This window comes from Pleurodeles waltl, chromosome 5, assembly GCF_031143425.1.
Source record: "Pleurodeles waltl isolate 20211129_DDA chromosome 5, aPleWal1.hap1.20221129, whole genome shotgun sequence".
Classification (NCBI taxonomy): Eukaryota; Metazoa; Chordata; class Amphibia; order Caudata; family Salamandridae; genus Pleurodeles; species Pleurodeles waltl.
Window position 1 is genome coordinate 933,260,726 of NC_090444.1, and position 17,805 is coordinate 933,278,530.

General features: G+C 43.3%; 1 protein-coding gene across 1 annotated transcript in view; it reads left to right on the top strand.

The window, feature by feature from the left end:
• MRPS5 (mitochondrial ribosomal protein S5) overlaps positions 1-17,805 on the top strand; it is a 495,636-nt gene that overhangs the window by 111,035 nt on the left and 366,796 nt on the right. Inside the window, exon 2 of the mRNA XM_069235057.1 lies at positions 1,196-1,333. Within this exon, the coding sequence (XP_069091158.1) occupies positions 1,196-1,333 (138 nt within the window). The remainder of the gene's footprint in view (positions 1-1,195; positions 1,334-17,805) is intronic.

Genomic DNA, 17,805 nt, shown 5'->3' on the forward strand with positions numbered 1-17,805 from the left:
AAAGATTCATCGGCCTAAAACGAGTCCCAGAGTGTATAAATTAGTCATAAAGGGACGCGTTAACAGTTAGTTTTGAACTTGTGGCCACAAGTTAATTCTGTTCTATGTTTAGAACCTTTAGAATTGGAACTTGTGGTCCGGGTAATGATGGGTGCGGCAGTTGCTGGACACACACTTGAGCAGGATCCTTTTCCTGTCCAGGACACTTATGTTTAATAAACTTACATCAAGATCTTTATCGTATCCATACCTGATAGGATGTTTTATGGAAGTGGGAGTAAAAAAGAAAACCTAGAAAATGAATTGAATACCCGGAAACTAGTAAGTTTGTTAGTAGTCACAAGCTGTTTGGAGGTATTTTTCCTCTCTGTGACCACACACAAATGTACTCATGTAAGAGGCAGTATGAAGTGCATTTTGAACATGGCGAAGGGAAGGTAACACTCCTCTATTTAGTGACGGTGTAGGAAAAGGTATTTCTCCTTAAGAAAAGTGTTTTCCATGTGGAGCAAAATGTTACTGTACAGGTTCAAATTCACATTTGTCCAGGGGCACTTGTCGTCCATTAGGGAGCTCTCAGTAATCAACAATTATTATAGAGTTTTCTGCAGTACTCCCGAGAATCGTTGCCAGTCCTAAAGTTAGAAATGTAGTCCAGACGTCAAAGTACCCCTTAAGGGGCAGATTTCATATTTTTTTCAAAGGACTTAGTCAATCCGGTCTTATATGTTACATTGAAATACATTTCAAGTAACAGTGTTTGTAAAGATAACAACTCAAACGAAGAGCAAAGTCAATTCATGTGCAGACTTAAGTACTGCATAAAGCATAGTTTACTTTTAAATACGAATTTAGAGAACAAGATGCAAACGCAATATCAATTTTGTGTTTAAAGAGTGGACAAAAAAGTTTAATGGGGGCACACTGGTCATTTGAGATATTTCTCACCATATTACGATTTAATAGTTGCCACATCAGCACAATATTTTGTCATTGTATACAGTATTTAAGCATGTGAGCCACTTGCGTTGTACACTTCGTCCTCTATTGTACTTATTAGGATTGCTAGGGTAACACACGGGAGCTCAGAACTGTAAGCCAGAGAATCCTGAATGGCCATATGATGATATAAGCGCCTTAAGCAGGCTTCTCTCATGATTGATTTAAAATCATTACTCTTTGTTTCCTTCAACAGGCGGCATCTCCTTCGCAGGATCTGGAAACAGCTGTCAGTTCGCCCCCCTAGCCAGAACTCTGCAAGCACACTGTTCCTTCTCCGCGCCCTGCAGCTTTACGATACAACAATGCAGACAGAGCAGTTTCTTCAATAAATGTAAGTGAGATGACTTCAAAACAAGGACTGGGCCATTTCTTTAAATGTGTAAGGCGGGCAACCTTTCATCCATTTGTACATTTGGGAAAACCTTATTAAACAAAGTAGATAACATTTTATATCATAAAGAAACATTAGCTCCTGTCTTAATGTTTTAATGTTTGACATTGCCAGCTGTTTTAATTTAAGTTTTTGAACAAAATATGACGGGAAAAAAGGTGTGATAAATCATTGTTTGTAATGTTTTTTTCAGGATAAGAACAATTGGGTAGCACTGGGTACAATGGCACACACGTTTTTCCAAAAGCGTTGGTTCCCTTAAGTAGTAGAGTAGTAGGTGATAAGTTTATTAGTGAACGAAAACCATAAGCATCATCTAAACATACAATTAACGTCACAGTAATAACTAATAAAAACAAATATACAGACTGTGTGGAGTAAAGACGTCAAAATATAAAACCCGCTCCCATTATAAAAAGGGCCTTCTTTATTCTAAGCACGGGATGCCTGCCACATGTAAGATGCCAAGGTGTTTTTCTTATCAATACTAACTGGTCGCAGCCCCTGAATGCTAAACAACACAAAGTGCTGTGGTGCATGTAGAACTTAAAATATAATTAGTACCCATGAGGCCGGGTAGGGTCTAGATGCATCCTGAGAGAAAGCTTGCTACTTCCCTAGCAGTCCGCATTGATCTTTTACAAAGTTGACTGTTCTAGAGGACACATAAGATGCGAAAGTGCATATGTGGAACTTGTAATATAATTGGTACCCCCAAGGCAGGTTAGGAGGTTGAAGCATCCTAAGAAAGGCTTGCTACTTACCTAGCACCCCACCTGTTTTTAACAGGGTTGACTTCTAAGTAGTAATTTGCCTTAGCAAGTTTAACTAATCCCTGCACAGGAGTGCATACATGTGGATAAATTGCCAAGGTGTGTATAAAACTTGTGGGGAAGCGGACACCCAGCATGGCTGGATAGATATTTGAAGCATCATAAAAGAAATCTTGCTACTTCCCTAGCAGCTTGCCATGGTGTAAACAAGAACAATCAAGTACTGCCCCTAAACTCTAAAACATTTATAAGTGCCCTAGTACATATCTAAGGCCCCCTGGAGAGCCAGATTCCCAACAAGGCAGGATAGAGGAAAGGGGTTTAGAATATCCTGTAGGAGAAAAGCGTGCAACAGCCCACCTTGGTGTAAACAGAATTGACTTTTCACAGCCCACAAGCACTAAGCCACATGACCTCAGGCCTATGGTAATGAGACCTTAACATTGGCTTGGTAGTGAATTTGGCTCTCCTTATCTTACAAACCCCCTTTGCCTTCCACCTTTAGTCTTTTTTATGATTCCCATTAAGGACACCCATCAGATCTTAAGTGACAACCTTTGCCCCAAACTGAACAGTGTTATTCTCCTTAACAAGGTCCTTAAAGATGTCTAAAATCTGCACTAGTTGAACATTAAGCATCATATTCCGGGGATTCAGAGGTTATATTAATGCTGATCTACATGTCCTAATCCCCAATCCCTTGAACTCCTTCCTCAACAGGGACATCGGCTGTTGGTCTAAACAAGGGCAGATACAAATGACATGCTGCAGCTCCTCATTTGTCTGGTGGCACAAACAGCACTTCATGTCCCCCCTCTTGTTCCACTTTTGACATTTTGGGTTAAAATCCAGGGTGGAGAGCTCTGCCAGTCTCATCAACAATAACTTCTGCTTGACCTTCAGGGAGTAGTTGGCTTCCAAGCGAGGCCGGTCCTTTTGATCATCATGGGAGTTTAACACCAGCCACCCGTTTGTAGGGCCACTTATCCTTTATCCAGTTTAGCAGCTTGTTAGTTTTGTTTACCATCCTCCTAAACACTTGTTCAGTTGTATCTAGTTTCCACAGCTCACCCAGCCTAAGTTTTTCTGTGCTGTCCTCAAGGTACCTTTTATAATTGCACTTTCTTCTTTGGAGGTTAATTTTGGACCAAACAAAGTTAGCTAGTGAACCCTTGGAGTCTGAGCTCAACTTGTGGCAGCATTTTATAAATGCTAGAGGCATTGCACGGACTGCCTTATCAGCCTCAATTGAGCGGGAGATGCTTATCTCGGCAGCTGAAAAGTTTCCTTAAAGGTTTTTGTTACGATTGTATTCAGTAAACTAGCGTCTAACCCAAGGCTAAGCTTGCAGATCCTGAATGGGGAAGCTTCATAGATTCACATCATATAATACTCCTGCAGGAGACATGGGCCACTGTTCAAGTTCATAGGCCTGACTTTATGACTTTTACAAAAATGCCAACCCCTCGAATGCATCTGATCTGGCTACGGTTGGACCTGTTCCCCCAGAGTAAAGGTTGTCTGCTCGGAGAGTAGTGCTCTCCTGGGCATAGAAATCAGCACACCCACTGAATAAGGCATTAAGTATGTGGCTATAATGAACACATATTTAAGATCTGTTCCATCAAGTTGCTTTTCCATCACGGTTGACCAACTTTCAGACATGCTTGGCAAACTGCATAGGGGAGTGGCAAAAATTATAGCAGGGGACTGTAACACACAAATAGCTTTGTGGATGGGCAAGACCGAGTCTAATGATTAAATGTCCAGACTTGGGCTTTAAAATGTTTCTGGGCAAAAGACATCAAATGTCGCTATACAGTTAATGGATTTGGCTATAGCATATGGCATGAACCCATTGGTGTCTGATCTCAACTTGTAGCAGCATTTTATAAAAGCTCCACGCCTTGCAATGGACTGCTTTATCAGTGAGAACTTGAGCCTGAATTGAGCAGGAGATGCTGATCTTGGCAGCCAAAATGTTTGCTCTAAAGATTTAATTACGATTTTATCCAGTAAATTAATGTCTGACCCTATCATTATTCCACCTCTGTGTGAGGATGGACATCATCCTTGACTTAACCTTCAACCCCTGGCTGAAGTAATTATGCCTCTGAAGAGATTTTGCTAAAGTTGAAAACTCAAAATTTAGAGCCAGGGCTTTTCCTGTAACCTTTGAGGTGCAGACGAGGCCCTTGAGTCTGTCCCCACTCCTAGATAAACATAGGTGGATGTCTCATCTATCGTGGCTCCATTAAGATACCATTTACGCTGATTTAAAATGCGTCAATTTAGCGAAATTACCTTCATTTTCGTGAGATTGATCTCCAACCCATTGCCATCTGCATATGTTGCTAAACGACTGATTAGTCTCTGCAGTCCTATCCTTGTGTTACTAAGTAGGAGCAAGTCATCTGCATACAGAATGTTCGACAGCGAGAGGCCACCAAGACGGGGAGCATGAGATACCAGCTCATCAAGTGCTGGGGAGAGCTCTGAGATGTATAAATTGAATTGAAGGGGTGCAAGAACAACCCCCATATTTGAGGCCAATTGATGTCCTCACTTCTCTCGACAGATGGGTTTCATCCCCAACCTTTATCTTGACCCAAGTGTCAGTGTAAAGCAGCCACCTTGCTCTCCAAAAGTTGTGTGGGATTTCCTACTGTTGAAGCTTTTCCCACAGTTTATTACATGGAGCGCGTCAAAGCCTGCTTTGCAATCAACAAGGCACAGATACAGTGGCATGTCTCTGTCCTTTGCTCATCTCAGGATTAATCCTACTGTCATAAGGTTAATGTTCCTCGATTCTTCTTAAATCCCGTTTGAGTCAGAGGTAGCCTGCCTGTGTCTAACACCTATGCCGCTAGATCTTGAAGCAGTAGTGATAAAAAATTCTTAATATCTACATCCAGCAGTGCTATTAAACGATAATTGCTTGGAGGCGAGGTGGCTCCTTCTTTGAAAATCAGGTGAATTATTGAAACTTTCCAACTTCCCAGAAAGGTCCCTTCTACCAGAATGGTCTTGAACATCCAGGCCAAAAAACGAACCCACTGAGAAGCATTTTGTATAAAAACAGCTTGGGGATTCCATTTGGACCAGGGGCACAGTCAGATCGGGAATTCTCAATGATTTTCGTTATCACTGAGGGTGTGTACTCCAGTGGCTTAATGGCAATACTTGCCCTGAGGTTTTCCGGGTGACGTTCTGGGCAAGTTGCCTTGATCATGCTTCCTGTGAGATGTGACCTTATGTACTTGACCCAACCATCCTCATTAATGTTCACATTATAGGCTCTAGTTTCTCAGGAGAGCGTTGTAGCTGCCTAAAGGTTGTGCCAATTTTGGCTCTCATCAGGTGAATGGATCTCACCCTGATTGGGCTCTTTCGGGGCCTAAAACAAGCCCCCTTACTTGCACATTTGGCTTGATATTTGGTTGTCAGGTAATCAGTGAAACTTTCCCAAGCTGCTATCGGGCTGGGCTCCCTGAGGGCAAAAACTAACGGGTATTCACAGTATCTTCTGACAGAGCTTTAACAGTGCTTGAGCTCCACTTCAGAAGTTTTCAAATTTGAGAGCGGACGTCTTCCTACCGGGTTTTTGCTGGCTCGTGTTTATTCTTGCTAATTCCAATAGATGTTACCTGAGAATGGTGGTCACTCTCTGGTCGGTGGATAATGCTGAAATCCAAAATCCGGATGCATAATGGATGATTTACCTTGGTATAATCCAGATAGGAGACAGTTTTGTTGTTCACTTAAATAGGTTGTCAACTTCTGTGTCAAACAAAGGAGGATATCAGTGCCGATGACTTAGGATTCCAAGACATTAAGAAAGTGTTTCCCTACCATCCAAGTGTCTCAAAGGAATGTCCATTGTTGGTAATTAAAAGGAAAATTATGAAATTCATGACGCTGGATTTCATCCCCAAAAGGTGCAGAGACTGAGGTTTATTGGAACTGTCTCACATTGATGGGACTGAGTCTTCGTGATAACATGCCCATCTTCTAGCCTCAGCACCTCATCTCTGCCTGGTATTTTCAGAGGGCTTTTGGGCTGGTGGATCCCAGTATTACAGGGGTGCTGATGACAGGATGAAAGCTGTACATCTGTGCCTGATACTATGTACCTGATGTAAAGGTGTACAGAGCTTTTTTTCTTTTATAAGACGGCAGGGAAAATATTCTCAGAGTTTCAGGTGCCACACCAACAGGTTTTTATCACCATCCAACTATTTGTAGTCCTTGTCGGATTGTGGGGTGTAGTAGGGAAGAGGTGGCACAGTTTGTTATTTAGACGTTTACAGACCATGATGCTAACAGTGCAAGTAACACGGTTGCGTTTCTGTTTGTTTGCTAACAGGAAAAATAACTGTTGTGCACGCCAACATTGCAGTATTTGCGTGAACAAGCCAGGACAAATTGAATTTGCCTTATTACAGCGTATGTGGCTCCTTTGGAAGTGGTGAACCAGAGCATCTCGCTCCATGTCTTCACCGTTCCCGTCCCACATGGCTCAGAAATTACTAAGTAGTTTTATTTGGTGCTAGGGTCAGTAATCCCCGTCCTCCCTAAAGCCTGGTAGCAAGTGGAACTGACATTGCCTAGACTTTGTGTTTTCATGTACTCCTTATTGCCATTTAAGAGATCAGTAGTTGCTACATAGTTTTCCAAATAGGCCATGGTCATTGAAGTAGTTACCTTTTTATTTTGCTGTCATGTCTGCTGTGTTTGCGCTTGGAATTGTTTGTTTTTCCCTTGTAGTTTTATGGGAGTGAGTCCAGGCGGAGAAGACTACTAAAGACACCAGTAGTTGTTTAAAGTGAGGCAGCCGAGGGATTTGATCAGCCTTCTCCATTCCTTGAGAATCGACTGAAAATGTGAAATAAAGCCCTAGGTGGTAAATTAGCCACTCTCCGTTTCTGTGTAACAGAAGATTCGATTCAACTTACCTTGTAATGGGCAAAATGCCTGTCTCATCTAACTCTGCCATCGTGTGGAACCATTGGTGAGCACCAGGAGCTTGCATAATTGCAATTGTCTGTGGCACATAAAGGCTGGACCTCCCTAAACCCCCATGCCTCATCTGCAAAAGTTACTCGCTGGTGCACAAAACATTGCACTCTGGTAATTACAAGATGCCACTGATTTGTGGGGAATAAAACAGTTGCCAAACGAAAATTGGTTATTGGCCCTGCCAGCTCGGTCTGTCATCATAGTGTTAGACGTGGGGGAGCTGTTTGTCAAATTTCCTATTTCTAGAGTTCACTTCCTGTGCTGCCAAATGGCCTGAAATGCATAGTTGTATGTCAGCTGTGTGGCTGCACAGTTAGCAAAGAACAGAGAATGAGTCCTCACACACCCAACTATCATATGTTCTGAGACCCCTGTGATGCTCATCTGCATCAGAGTGAGGGTTAATCCTTGCCTGAGAACGAAGGGACAGGACAGATGGATTCTTGTTCTAAAAATAATTTATACCAAATCATTTACTGCCTTTAATGGTGCATCAACAGCTCTTAGTGCTTCGAAGATATTGCACAAAATGTACTATTTATGGAGTTTAAGATCTGTTTTAGGTATATAAAGGGCATAAATAGAGAGCCATTATTGATATGAGATACCAACATATTTGGAGATGATCAATTAATGTAGAAAGCACCACCCCTCTGTTCTCTTTGAAACATTTTTAGTCAAACAAAGTATAATACCGTTGCAAATAATACATATCTAACATATAACATTGTTCAAGTTTACAACTGTGTCCATAAAAAGGTTATGAAGCATTTAGTTACATAACAACGAGATACACTAAGCAGCATCTCTCTACAATACAGGAGTTCTGAGAACATGCTAAAATGCATGTGTTAGATCTAAACAGATCAATATATTTCCAAACTATTACTTATACCAAAACCAAGAACGAAAGATATTACCTAGCAGGTATAATCCCCCATCCCATCTCCAGCAAAACCCCTGCCAAGTTTCGGATATGTATGGTGAACTGCTACCTAAACCAATAAAAATAAAGTATGTTTGTGGCAAGCACTGGAGGGGCCTCATGAGTGTAATGCATTCCATTCTCCAAGCCTATCCCAATTCATTACTTCATACTTCAGTGTAATCTGATACCAAGTTACATCCACCTCTCTCGTGTCATCCAACACTTTGTATGCTCTAGCTGGAAATCATAATGCTGTATTTCTATGGTTCTGTTAGCTGGAAGCATGTTCAGTACATTTCTCCTTATGGCCCTGCCCTCCCTCTTCCACCATATTCTTCCCTTCTCCTCTGTCATCCTTCTACAGCATTGCTGTTGACCTGACATCCTTGGCATTGCAATCCCCCCAGACTTTTTGCCTTCACGCCATCATTTCTGTTGAACTTAAGTTTGTGTTGGCATTAGGACTCTGTGAACTTCCCCCCTGCTAACCAGCGGGAAAGTGCTTGTGCTCTATCCTTTAAACATGGTAAATTTGGCATATACAGAGTTGGCACATTTAGTTTATTTATAATTTCCTAGTAAACAGTTTTACATGTACGCAGCACCTGTGAATTAAATGCTGCTAGTGGGCTGCAACACTCATTGTTATATCCATTAAAGTAGCACTGAATAATATGTTTCGGGTCTACAACTGCAAACTGTAGTGCAGTTTTAAACTGCCATTTCGACCTGGCAAAATAAACATTTTGCCAGGTATAAACCTTCCTTTTTAATACTTAGAAGTCACCCTTGAGGTAGGCCCTTAAGGCCTATAGGGCAGGATACCTGATATTTAAAAAGTAGAACATGTGTGCTCAAGTTTGACCTTTCCTGGCAGTAAAAAAAACATAGTCGTTTTTCACTGTGGAAAGGCCATCTCTCCCATAGAGAATCTGTTGCTTCCGCCACGCTCAAGGTCCCGAATCCATTTGTGGAGTCCTTCCTGACGGTCGTTGTTGCACTCCAAATTGTTGGGGAAGTAGAATAAGTCCCACAAACATAGAAAGTCCAAGAGGGCGAAGAAGTCATCAACCTCACTGCATCCGTCAAATTCTTCTGATGAGACGCAAGAGCATTGGCACTCCAGGCCCCACCAGCCGGTGGGACCTGAACCAGGGCCTGCTCCATGCATCTGGGATTTTCACGGGGCTGGAGTGACGCTCATCCTGCTAAAGGAGTTCTGTGAGGCCAAGCACCTCATTTTGGGGCAGCCTGTCCTCTCTGGAGTGTCTTTCGTCCCCACAGGCATGGGAGGGGCCCCTACTGCATCCCCACCAGAGGGTTTGCCCTCTGCGCGAGTCTGGTCCCTTGGATCTCTTGCTGGATCTTAGGCAGAGCCGCAAGGGGAGACCAAGACCTTACTCGACACACACTCCACTGTGGACGCTGCTAAAAGGCACGACCCTCAATGCTATTTTCAACTCCGACAAGGACTGGATGGGCATAATTAGACTGCGGCACTGATCAGGTCTATGCTTCCCGGAGTGGCGCCAGTGCCTTATTTGTTTGATGAGCCCAGAGGGGGAGGCAGATGGGAGACTTATGGCTACCAGCTCTCATAGGAGTAACAGCAAGAGGCAAACTGGTATGAGGAATTGGCAGAGGCTAGTGAGTTAGACACCTTACCTGACACTGACCTGATATCTCCTCCTACCATGGCTACAGGGGAGGCAGCTTCTTTTGCAATGATGGTGCATAGGGCAGCTGAGGTCTTGGCAGTCAAGACTAACATTGTGACAGAGGTGTTTTAGCTGGGAGTCTCCCCTTATGAACTCCTGCTCCCCATCAATGAAGCCCTTACAGATGTCCTACTCCAGGCCTAGTCCAAGCCCTGCACGGAGGTGCCTGTACAAAGGGTGATTGCCCTCTGCCATCGCCCCGCTTCTAGGGATCCCAGTTTCCTAACCTAGCACCCCACTTTGGAGAGCTTGGTGGTCCGAGCCTCCCCATCCAGAATTATTCCCAGTGCATTCCCTACCACTCCACCAGAGAGGGAATCCAAGAGGCTGAATAAATTTGGCAAGATAATGTTTTCTTCCTCCAGCTTAGCACTGCAGTTTAGTGAACAGCGCATGCCTATTGGACCGGTATTATGATATGGGACTCATTGCGCAAGTGCTGCCTTTGGTTCCAGAGGAGGCCCAAGGCATACTGAGCCAAGCTATTGCTGATGTGTGAAATGCAGCAACGTTCAACGTAGTTTGTGGAATTGATACAACCGACTCACTTGGTAGAGTGTTTCATGGTGCTATTTCCACCTTACATTTAAAAAAAATCAAAACTCCATTTCTACTGATTGGATTTTTGCTGTTTTGGTATAATTTCATGTATTAAAATGTACTCTCCTTTTCTAATGTGGTTCGGGATTTTTCTTGGTTTGTACATTCACTTTATTGTTAAGCTTGTCTTCTTTTGTGCCTTCTTACTAGACGGTTAAGCAAAGGTTTATTTAGTGACTTTTGTGGTTCACCCTGACGAGGATTGTGTTTATTACATGAGTGGGGCCCTCACTCATCTCAACTAATATCCCAATTTCTTAAAATGTTCTTACACTCCCTCATCCAGGTCTGTTTCTACATATGCTGTGGCCCTCTTTCTAGCCCCTTTTTTCTCCCACGCTGACTTCCCTCCATCCACTTTGCTCCCAAAAGTCCTTTGTTGCAGTTCTCTATTCCTCCCCTCGGTGTCTCCATTCTTTCTTTCCCTTAGGCTTCTCCCCTCACGTTATCTTCAGTTATCCTCTTATTTCGTCTCCTCCCTCTCACCACTGCTGTCTCTGTACTTACTCAATCTTTCTGTTCCTGTTTCTCTCATTCCTTTTCGTTACATACTCTTCTTTCTCCCTCCTTCACCTCCCATCTTGTGCTCCTCTCTAGTGTCCCTTCCTGCCCTTATCTTGTTGTGATGTAGCGAGTGTTAGTTATGTATTTGGTACTTGAATATTGACGGTGTTATTTGTGACAGTGCATCATCGTTATGTTAATAAGTAAAGCGCTCCCATACTTGCATCATGATATAAAACTGTTAAATTATTTTTAAAAATTCTGTTGGTTCAACAGACATAGTGAATGAGTCTTGACACCAGTTTTTATTTGTCAGGTTCGTTGCTGTTCTCCAGTGCCTCATAGTACCTATTTGGCTACTGCTAGGGCTGTATTAAATCAATTCCGGAGGTAAAAACTTGTATTTGGTAAGTCAGAGGAGTCATGAAGCAGCAAAATAGATTCCCAGATTGCAGGCAGAGGAAGTTGATGTAGAGGGAAGACCCATTACAGCACGCCATTGTAGATCTTCTGGTGCCATGGCAGCCCCTGTAGAGAAGGTCCGTTTTAACTGGATTTCTTTCAGGCAATGTTTTTACATCCAGCAGCGGATCTAGAAAGACTATCCATCAAAGATGAAAAATGTGAGGTGCGGAACAGCACACAGAGCAAGGGTGTGTCATCCTCATATATGTAGGAACTGTCTGCAAAGGGGTGGAGTAAGTGGGTCAGAGGATGCATATGGGTGTTTAAAAAAAGGAAAGAGGAGAGTATCGACCCCTTGGGATGCTGCAATTGAGAGGGTTGTCTTTAAATTTATAAGAAGGTAGAGGGACTGGTTGATTGTGACTAGTCAGAAATTAGACAAGCCACTTAAATACTGCTTTTGTAAGCATACATTTGCAAGTCTGGTGAAGAGGATGGCACGGTTAGTGGTGTCCAGTGCAGCAGAGTGGTTCCAGAGAACTAATGCCATTGCCGTCTACCAGCTTCCTCATGTCCACATTTGCTGATGCCGGCAGCAGCTCCGTGCTTCTGCTGGGTCCAAAACCACTTGGCAACAGTCAAAAACGCCGCACTGTCCTACAAAATTCTAGAGCTGCGGGACACTAGTTTTTGCAAAAGATTGGATGACGTAATATTGGTCTACTGTTATTCAAATCCAAGGAAAACTGGGAAGACTTCAACAGCGGAGGATTCATAATAGCTTATTTCAGTTCTTCTGAATGCCTTGTGTCAGGAACAGTTTCCGATAAGTGTTAGCTCCATACTTAATAGGAGTCTAATGGTGTAGGGTAAAAAAGGAGATCCAAAGAGATGACTGTTTATAGCCTTAATGAGACATTCTTGCACGATGGAGACGAAACAAGTACTTTATAAGAGCTAGAGTCTCTTGGTTGCATTCTTTATCTCCATGTACAGACCTAGGGATAGTTTCAGCTGCAGTACCATTCGTAATATTTAGTGTTTTTCCTTGACTGAAAATGGAGCGATCCTCACAAAGTAATTTTGAAGGACTTGTACTTTGGATTACAGGTATGGCATACAGTTTTCCAATAAGTTGATGTACGTCTTTCAGTAGATTATATGTGAGCTAAAGTAAGTCTTTTTGTCTGAGCTGGTCTAGTCCCTTTATGCATTTACCTTCATTAAAATAATCACTGGAGAACAGGATCCTCTCAGTTGCCAGGGGTTCTGTTTCGTAATGGTTTTCTTGTAAATTTCTTATAGTGGACTGACATTATTTAATACCTCTGTAGGAGCTTGATTAAATATTATCAGCAGAGCATTGGGGTCAGTACAACATTCCCCTCGAGGTTTGTCATATTAGATCTTTGTGAATGGCTTCAGGGCCTTTTCATCCTTTGACTGTTAAGTGTCACCAGTATGCATTCCGAATTGAAAAAAGTTAAGTCCCTTTTAAATGGTCATATAAATTCCTGTACTCTTTTCCTCTTTCTCTCTAATTGGAAAGGACCTCTAGTTATGCAAGCGCAGCAGTCCCTTCAAGTGATCGTGGGTGTCCCAAGCTATGTTTTTCTTGCCACTGCAGGCCTGAATGAAAGGGCTAATATTACATATACTTCAGAAGATAAAACCATTTTTGCAGATGTGAGATGTAATTGTCTACCTTTTCTTTCTGGTGCCTGAATGCATTGTTTCTGGTATTCCAGTGTACAGCCTTCTGTTCCCAGCTGACAGGAGACTAGCAAGTAGGAAATGATTCACCAGTTTGAAACGTTAGACTTTTTTTTTCTTTTACTTTTGGTGGTATCCTGGTAATGACTGTCTCTTTCACATGCTGCCAGAGAAGGCCAGTTGTTCATAATGATTCTTGTCATTTATTTTGCTGCTCATGCAGCTTGAACAGTAGGCAAAAGGACAAGGATCTTTGCAAATTATCAATTTAGACTCGAGTGCCAGTTTGGCCATATAATGCACTTGCATCTAGTCTGATAGCAACCCATTTGTAGTGCTTTTTTTTCCTTTTCCTTTTTCTGTTATACACTTTGGGCCTCATTACAACCCTGGCGGTCTGTCGGTGGTGGTTGGACCGCCGCCAATGTGGCTGTCTGACAGCTGAATTACAACTGTGGCGGTTGCGCCACGGCTCGACCGCCAGTACCCGCCACTTGACCTCCACTAGCGGGGCTGGCAGTCCTAATCCACCAGGGCAGTGCTGAAAACAGTGCTGCCCTTGGGATTACAAGTCCCTTCTCCGCTGACGATTACGTGGTGGTAGCCCCGCCATGTAAAGGCTGGTGGAGAGCCCCTGCACTGCCCATGCACTTGGCATGGGCAGTGCAGGAGCCCCATGGGCAACCCCGTCACACTTTTCACTGTCAGTTTTGCAGACAGTGAAAAGCGCAATGGGTGCTGGTGCACCCTACACCCACAGCATTGCAGCCACCTCAATTATGAGCCGGCATCAATGTTGTGGGCTGTTTCCTGCTGTGTCAGCGGGCTGAAACAGAGTTTCAGCCCGCTGACCCAGCAGGGAACTGGTAAGGTGAGGGGACCACACTGGTGGTAACCTGACCGCAGGACTTCGGCGAATGGCCTTTCTATCCGCCGAAGTCGAAATAAGGCCCTTTATCTTTTTCCATGTTTGAAATGTCGAAGTTTTACTACATTGCTAATCAAAAACGTGAATCTAAGCGTCTATTCTTCTTTCAACTTTAATGTTCTTCCAAACTTCTTCATAATCCAGGAGACCGACCTACCACCTTTTCCTCTTGCCCTCCTCTTTTTTCGATTTCCTACCATTTTCTCTGGTTTCACATCACCATAAATGTCCTTGAGTTGAAAGTCACAGTAAAGCAACTTTATCACTGTGATGAAATGCTATTAAGCAGGCTCGACAGGCAGGTTAGTCTTCCTTTTCAAATTACCTTTCATCCTGGAAGGGAAAGAGGCCATCTAACTTTTAGTTCCAATACACAGTGAAAATTGCCCATCGATATCATCTGAAGTGTAACCACAAATACTAAAAAATCGGTTTCTTGTAAGCAACTCAACCTGATGTCCCATTCTTGGTTGCACAGGCGTTTTACCAATAAGTCCTTCAAAACGAACCTCAAAAGTAAGAGATTTTGCCTTACAATATACGAGGCAGTAAGGTATCAGGGTGGTGAACTAAATGTCCTCCTCCAGCATGATGGACAGCAGGCCTCCCGGCTAACACAAAATGCTTCTTGAATAGTTGCAAGGAGGTGCTTATTTTAACTAATATTTTAAGCAGTTGAACTTCCCTGTGTCAGTGCTGTCCTGTAGCAGATGTATTTCTGGCCTTATCCTCAAGAGTGTTAGGCATAGAAATCTGCCCAAATTTTCGAGGGCAGGATAATTTGCTATTCGAACTTCAATATTTGAATAGTTGAGGATAATGTGTTTTCAGGATTCTTTGCCCCTAGCAAAAGGATTGGAATATGGGTTTGGCACAACATGTCAGCATGCTCTGCAGAGGTGGAACTGCATTACAAGACATGTAGTTTTCACATATGGAACACAACCAAGATCACGCAGTTAAAAGTTTGCTGTTGAAATCTGCCATGTCCTGCAGATTACCAATTTGAATTCTAGCACAGCCAGCTCTGCCTTCCGTTTTTCGGACGACGTCAAACCAAGTACCTTATATAGGCTAATATTAACACCTGTTATTTACAGTGGTTAGAGATGACTGCTATTGTGGTACGTGTCGCTATGGATAACTAATGAAAGAACAGAATGAGAACCAGCCAGATTAGGGTTTCAGCAGCTCTTCTTGCGCTTTTCAATAATGTTCATGGCTGACCCCCAGTGATTCATCCCACCCAGTGATTCATCCCAGCTGTGTCCATTTTCGATCACCAGAACCTAAGCAGAGATGAACTTACATATTCAATAGGTGGATCTATGCAGCAGCTCTCTAGGCTCTTTTGGGAGGTGGGGGGTTGTTAGGAAATCCCTTTCCATCCAGTTGAAGCCCATCTACAAATGCTGGATTGTTAAAATCTGTTTATTAATATATATTTTTTTCAATCGTTCCATGCATGCAATACATGACAGTGACTCAATAGCATCATGCTATCAGCAGATATTCAATACATAGATCATCATAGAGCACTAGGCTGTGAAATTTATTATCTGTGCGGTCATAGAGATAATACATGTGAGGTGCATAGTAATTGCATATCAAAAATATTACCAGTAGCATTAACTTACGAAACATTTACAGAATGAAAGCCAAATGGCGTTGGCTACAATACAGATTCAGATATGTCGAAATACAAAGAAAACGGCAACTGTGATAAACTATGAATGGAGCTGCACCAAACCAGTGTATTCAGGAGATAACTGTTCAAAGCCTATTGTGTGATATAGTGGTCTAAATGAGGTTGCGCAGGAGCGTCCCAGTGTGTTCAAGTGGGGCATGCTATGGTCCACAGTGTTGACTTCAGCATGTGAATATCAAACTGAAACATCGTTAAGAATTCTCTGCTGGTAAATCAGCTGTCTCGATGTCTGTAAGTATTGTGTCCAAGTTATTAGCGACAGGATATTTTGCTTAATCCCAGTGCGTCTTCTCTGTGTAGAGTGACGCTCTCTGCCTGTGCCCAAGCGAGGACCAAGCGTTCCCATGCAAGTAAGTAAAGTGATGGGGGTCTTCTACTTTCTTGTGATTATGCGCTTAGCTAATAAATGACCTAGCTCAAGGAACCTCTCTATGGTTCTATGTTTTCGCCATGATGGCGCAATCCCAAGACACGCACTTCACAGGTGTGCATTGCCGGATGCACCGTACAGTGAGCCAGGTGAGTTGTGACCTCATGCCAATATGAGTGTAAAGATGGACAAAACCATAGCTTGTGTAATATGTCAGCATTGATGAGGTGGCAATGGGGACAGGCAACGTCAGTGCAAAGAAAATACCGATTGATCTTATGTGGGGTGAGGTAAGCTCTATGGAGGAGGACATAGTGTTGTACCAGGCAGAATCAAGCATTCTGTGGGATCCGAATAGAACTCTCCAGCTCTGTGCTCCAGTCTTTATCTGTACTTAGGCGGCTCACATCTTCTTCCCAGTGGCGACGTAGAGGGAGAAGTATGGTGCTGTGTGTGCGCGTAGGGAGTCTCCAGTCCAGTGGCTCAAATGCGTGCCCGTTCCCTCGACATGTATGTATTGTACAGTGAGATGCATGGGGTGTACCTGCTCTATATCACCCCCAGTTGCCCTCCAGGACTCAGGGCAGCGAGTTATAGAGAAAGAATTAACCAAGGGGCAGGCCTTTATTATCCATCAGAGTCCCCAGTGGCACGAGGACACCATCGCAATACAGGTCTCCGAGCATGTGGATCCCTGCATCATGCTAGGTGGTCAATTCAGCTTGTGATGTGATCGGATAATGCCGCAGTTTGCCGAGCAACTGAATCGCTGGAGCATAAGGGTGGATGTTTTGGGTGATAAAAAGCTACAATTATAACAGTGTTAAGCGACCCTTAGAAGTCGCACGGGTGAAACAAATGAAGGAGGGCTGATGGGTCCCATGCTGGAGAGACAGTAGTGGTATCCTTATGATATAAGCTAGCCATCCATCGATCTACCCACTGCAGTTGAGAGGCCAAATAATATTACTCAAATTTAGGGACTGCTAGCCCCCACTTGTCTGTGGGCAGATAGAGTTTCTGTAGTGCCACACAGCAGCAAGTGTTATGCCAAATCGGGGCCCGCATAAAGCTCCCAAGGGAGGTGAAAAAGGGTTTCGAAATATAAAGGGGAAGATCAGTGAAGTAATATAGAAGCATAGGTAGCATAATCATTCTAATAAGGGTGAGATGGCTTGCCACTGAAAGTGGGAGTGATTACCAGAACCCCACCTGTGTTCGCATGGATGACAGCAGTCTAGTGATATTCCGTCATAGAGATTGGCTGGCGAATGGTAAAGGTGAATGCCCAAGTATCAAAATATGTTGGGCTGCTAAGGCAAGCGAATACTGTTGGGAGTGGAGGCTGGGTCCGCCACCGTGGGACTGAACGGGAAGAAGCAGGATTTTGTCCAGTTTACCTTCAGGCCTGACAAGGCTGCAAATTTAAAAATGGAGGCTACAATTTCCGATATTACTGTGATATCCTTAAGATATATTAGGAGGTCGTCAACATATTGAAATACTGAATGTAAACCATCTCCTAGTGGGATCCCCCAAGTATGGCCACAGGCTCGAAGGGCAAATGAAAGCGGTTCAATGGCTAAATAAAAAAGAAGGGGGCAAAGAGGATAGCCCTGAAAAGTAAACCCTGGCAAGTGAAATGGGCTCTGAGATAAGTACGCCATCCTTCACCCCAGCCCGTGGATGAGTATAAAGGAGCTGAATTAGATGAATGAAACTGTGTCGGAGACCATAATGATGTAG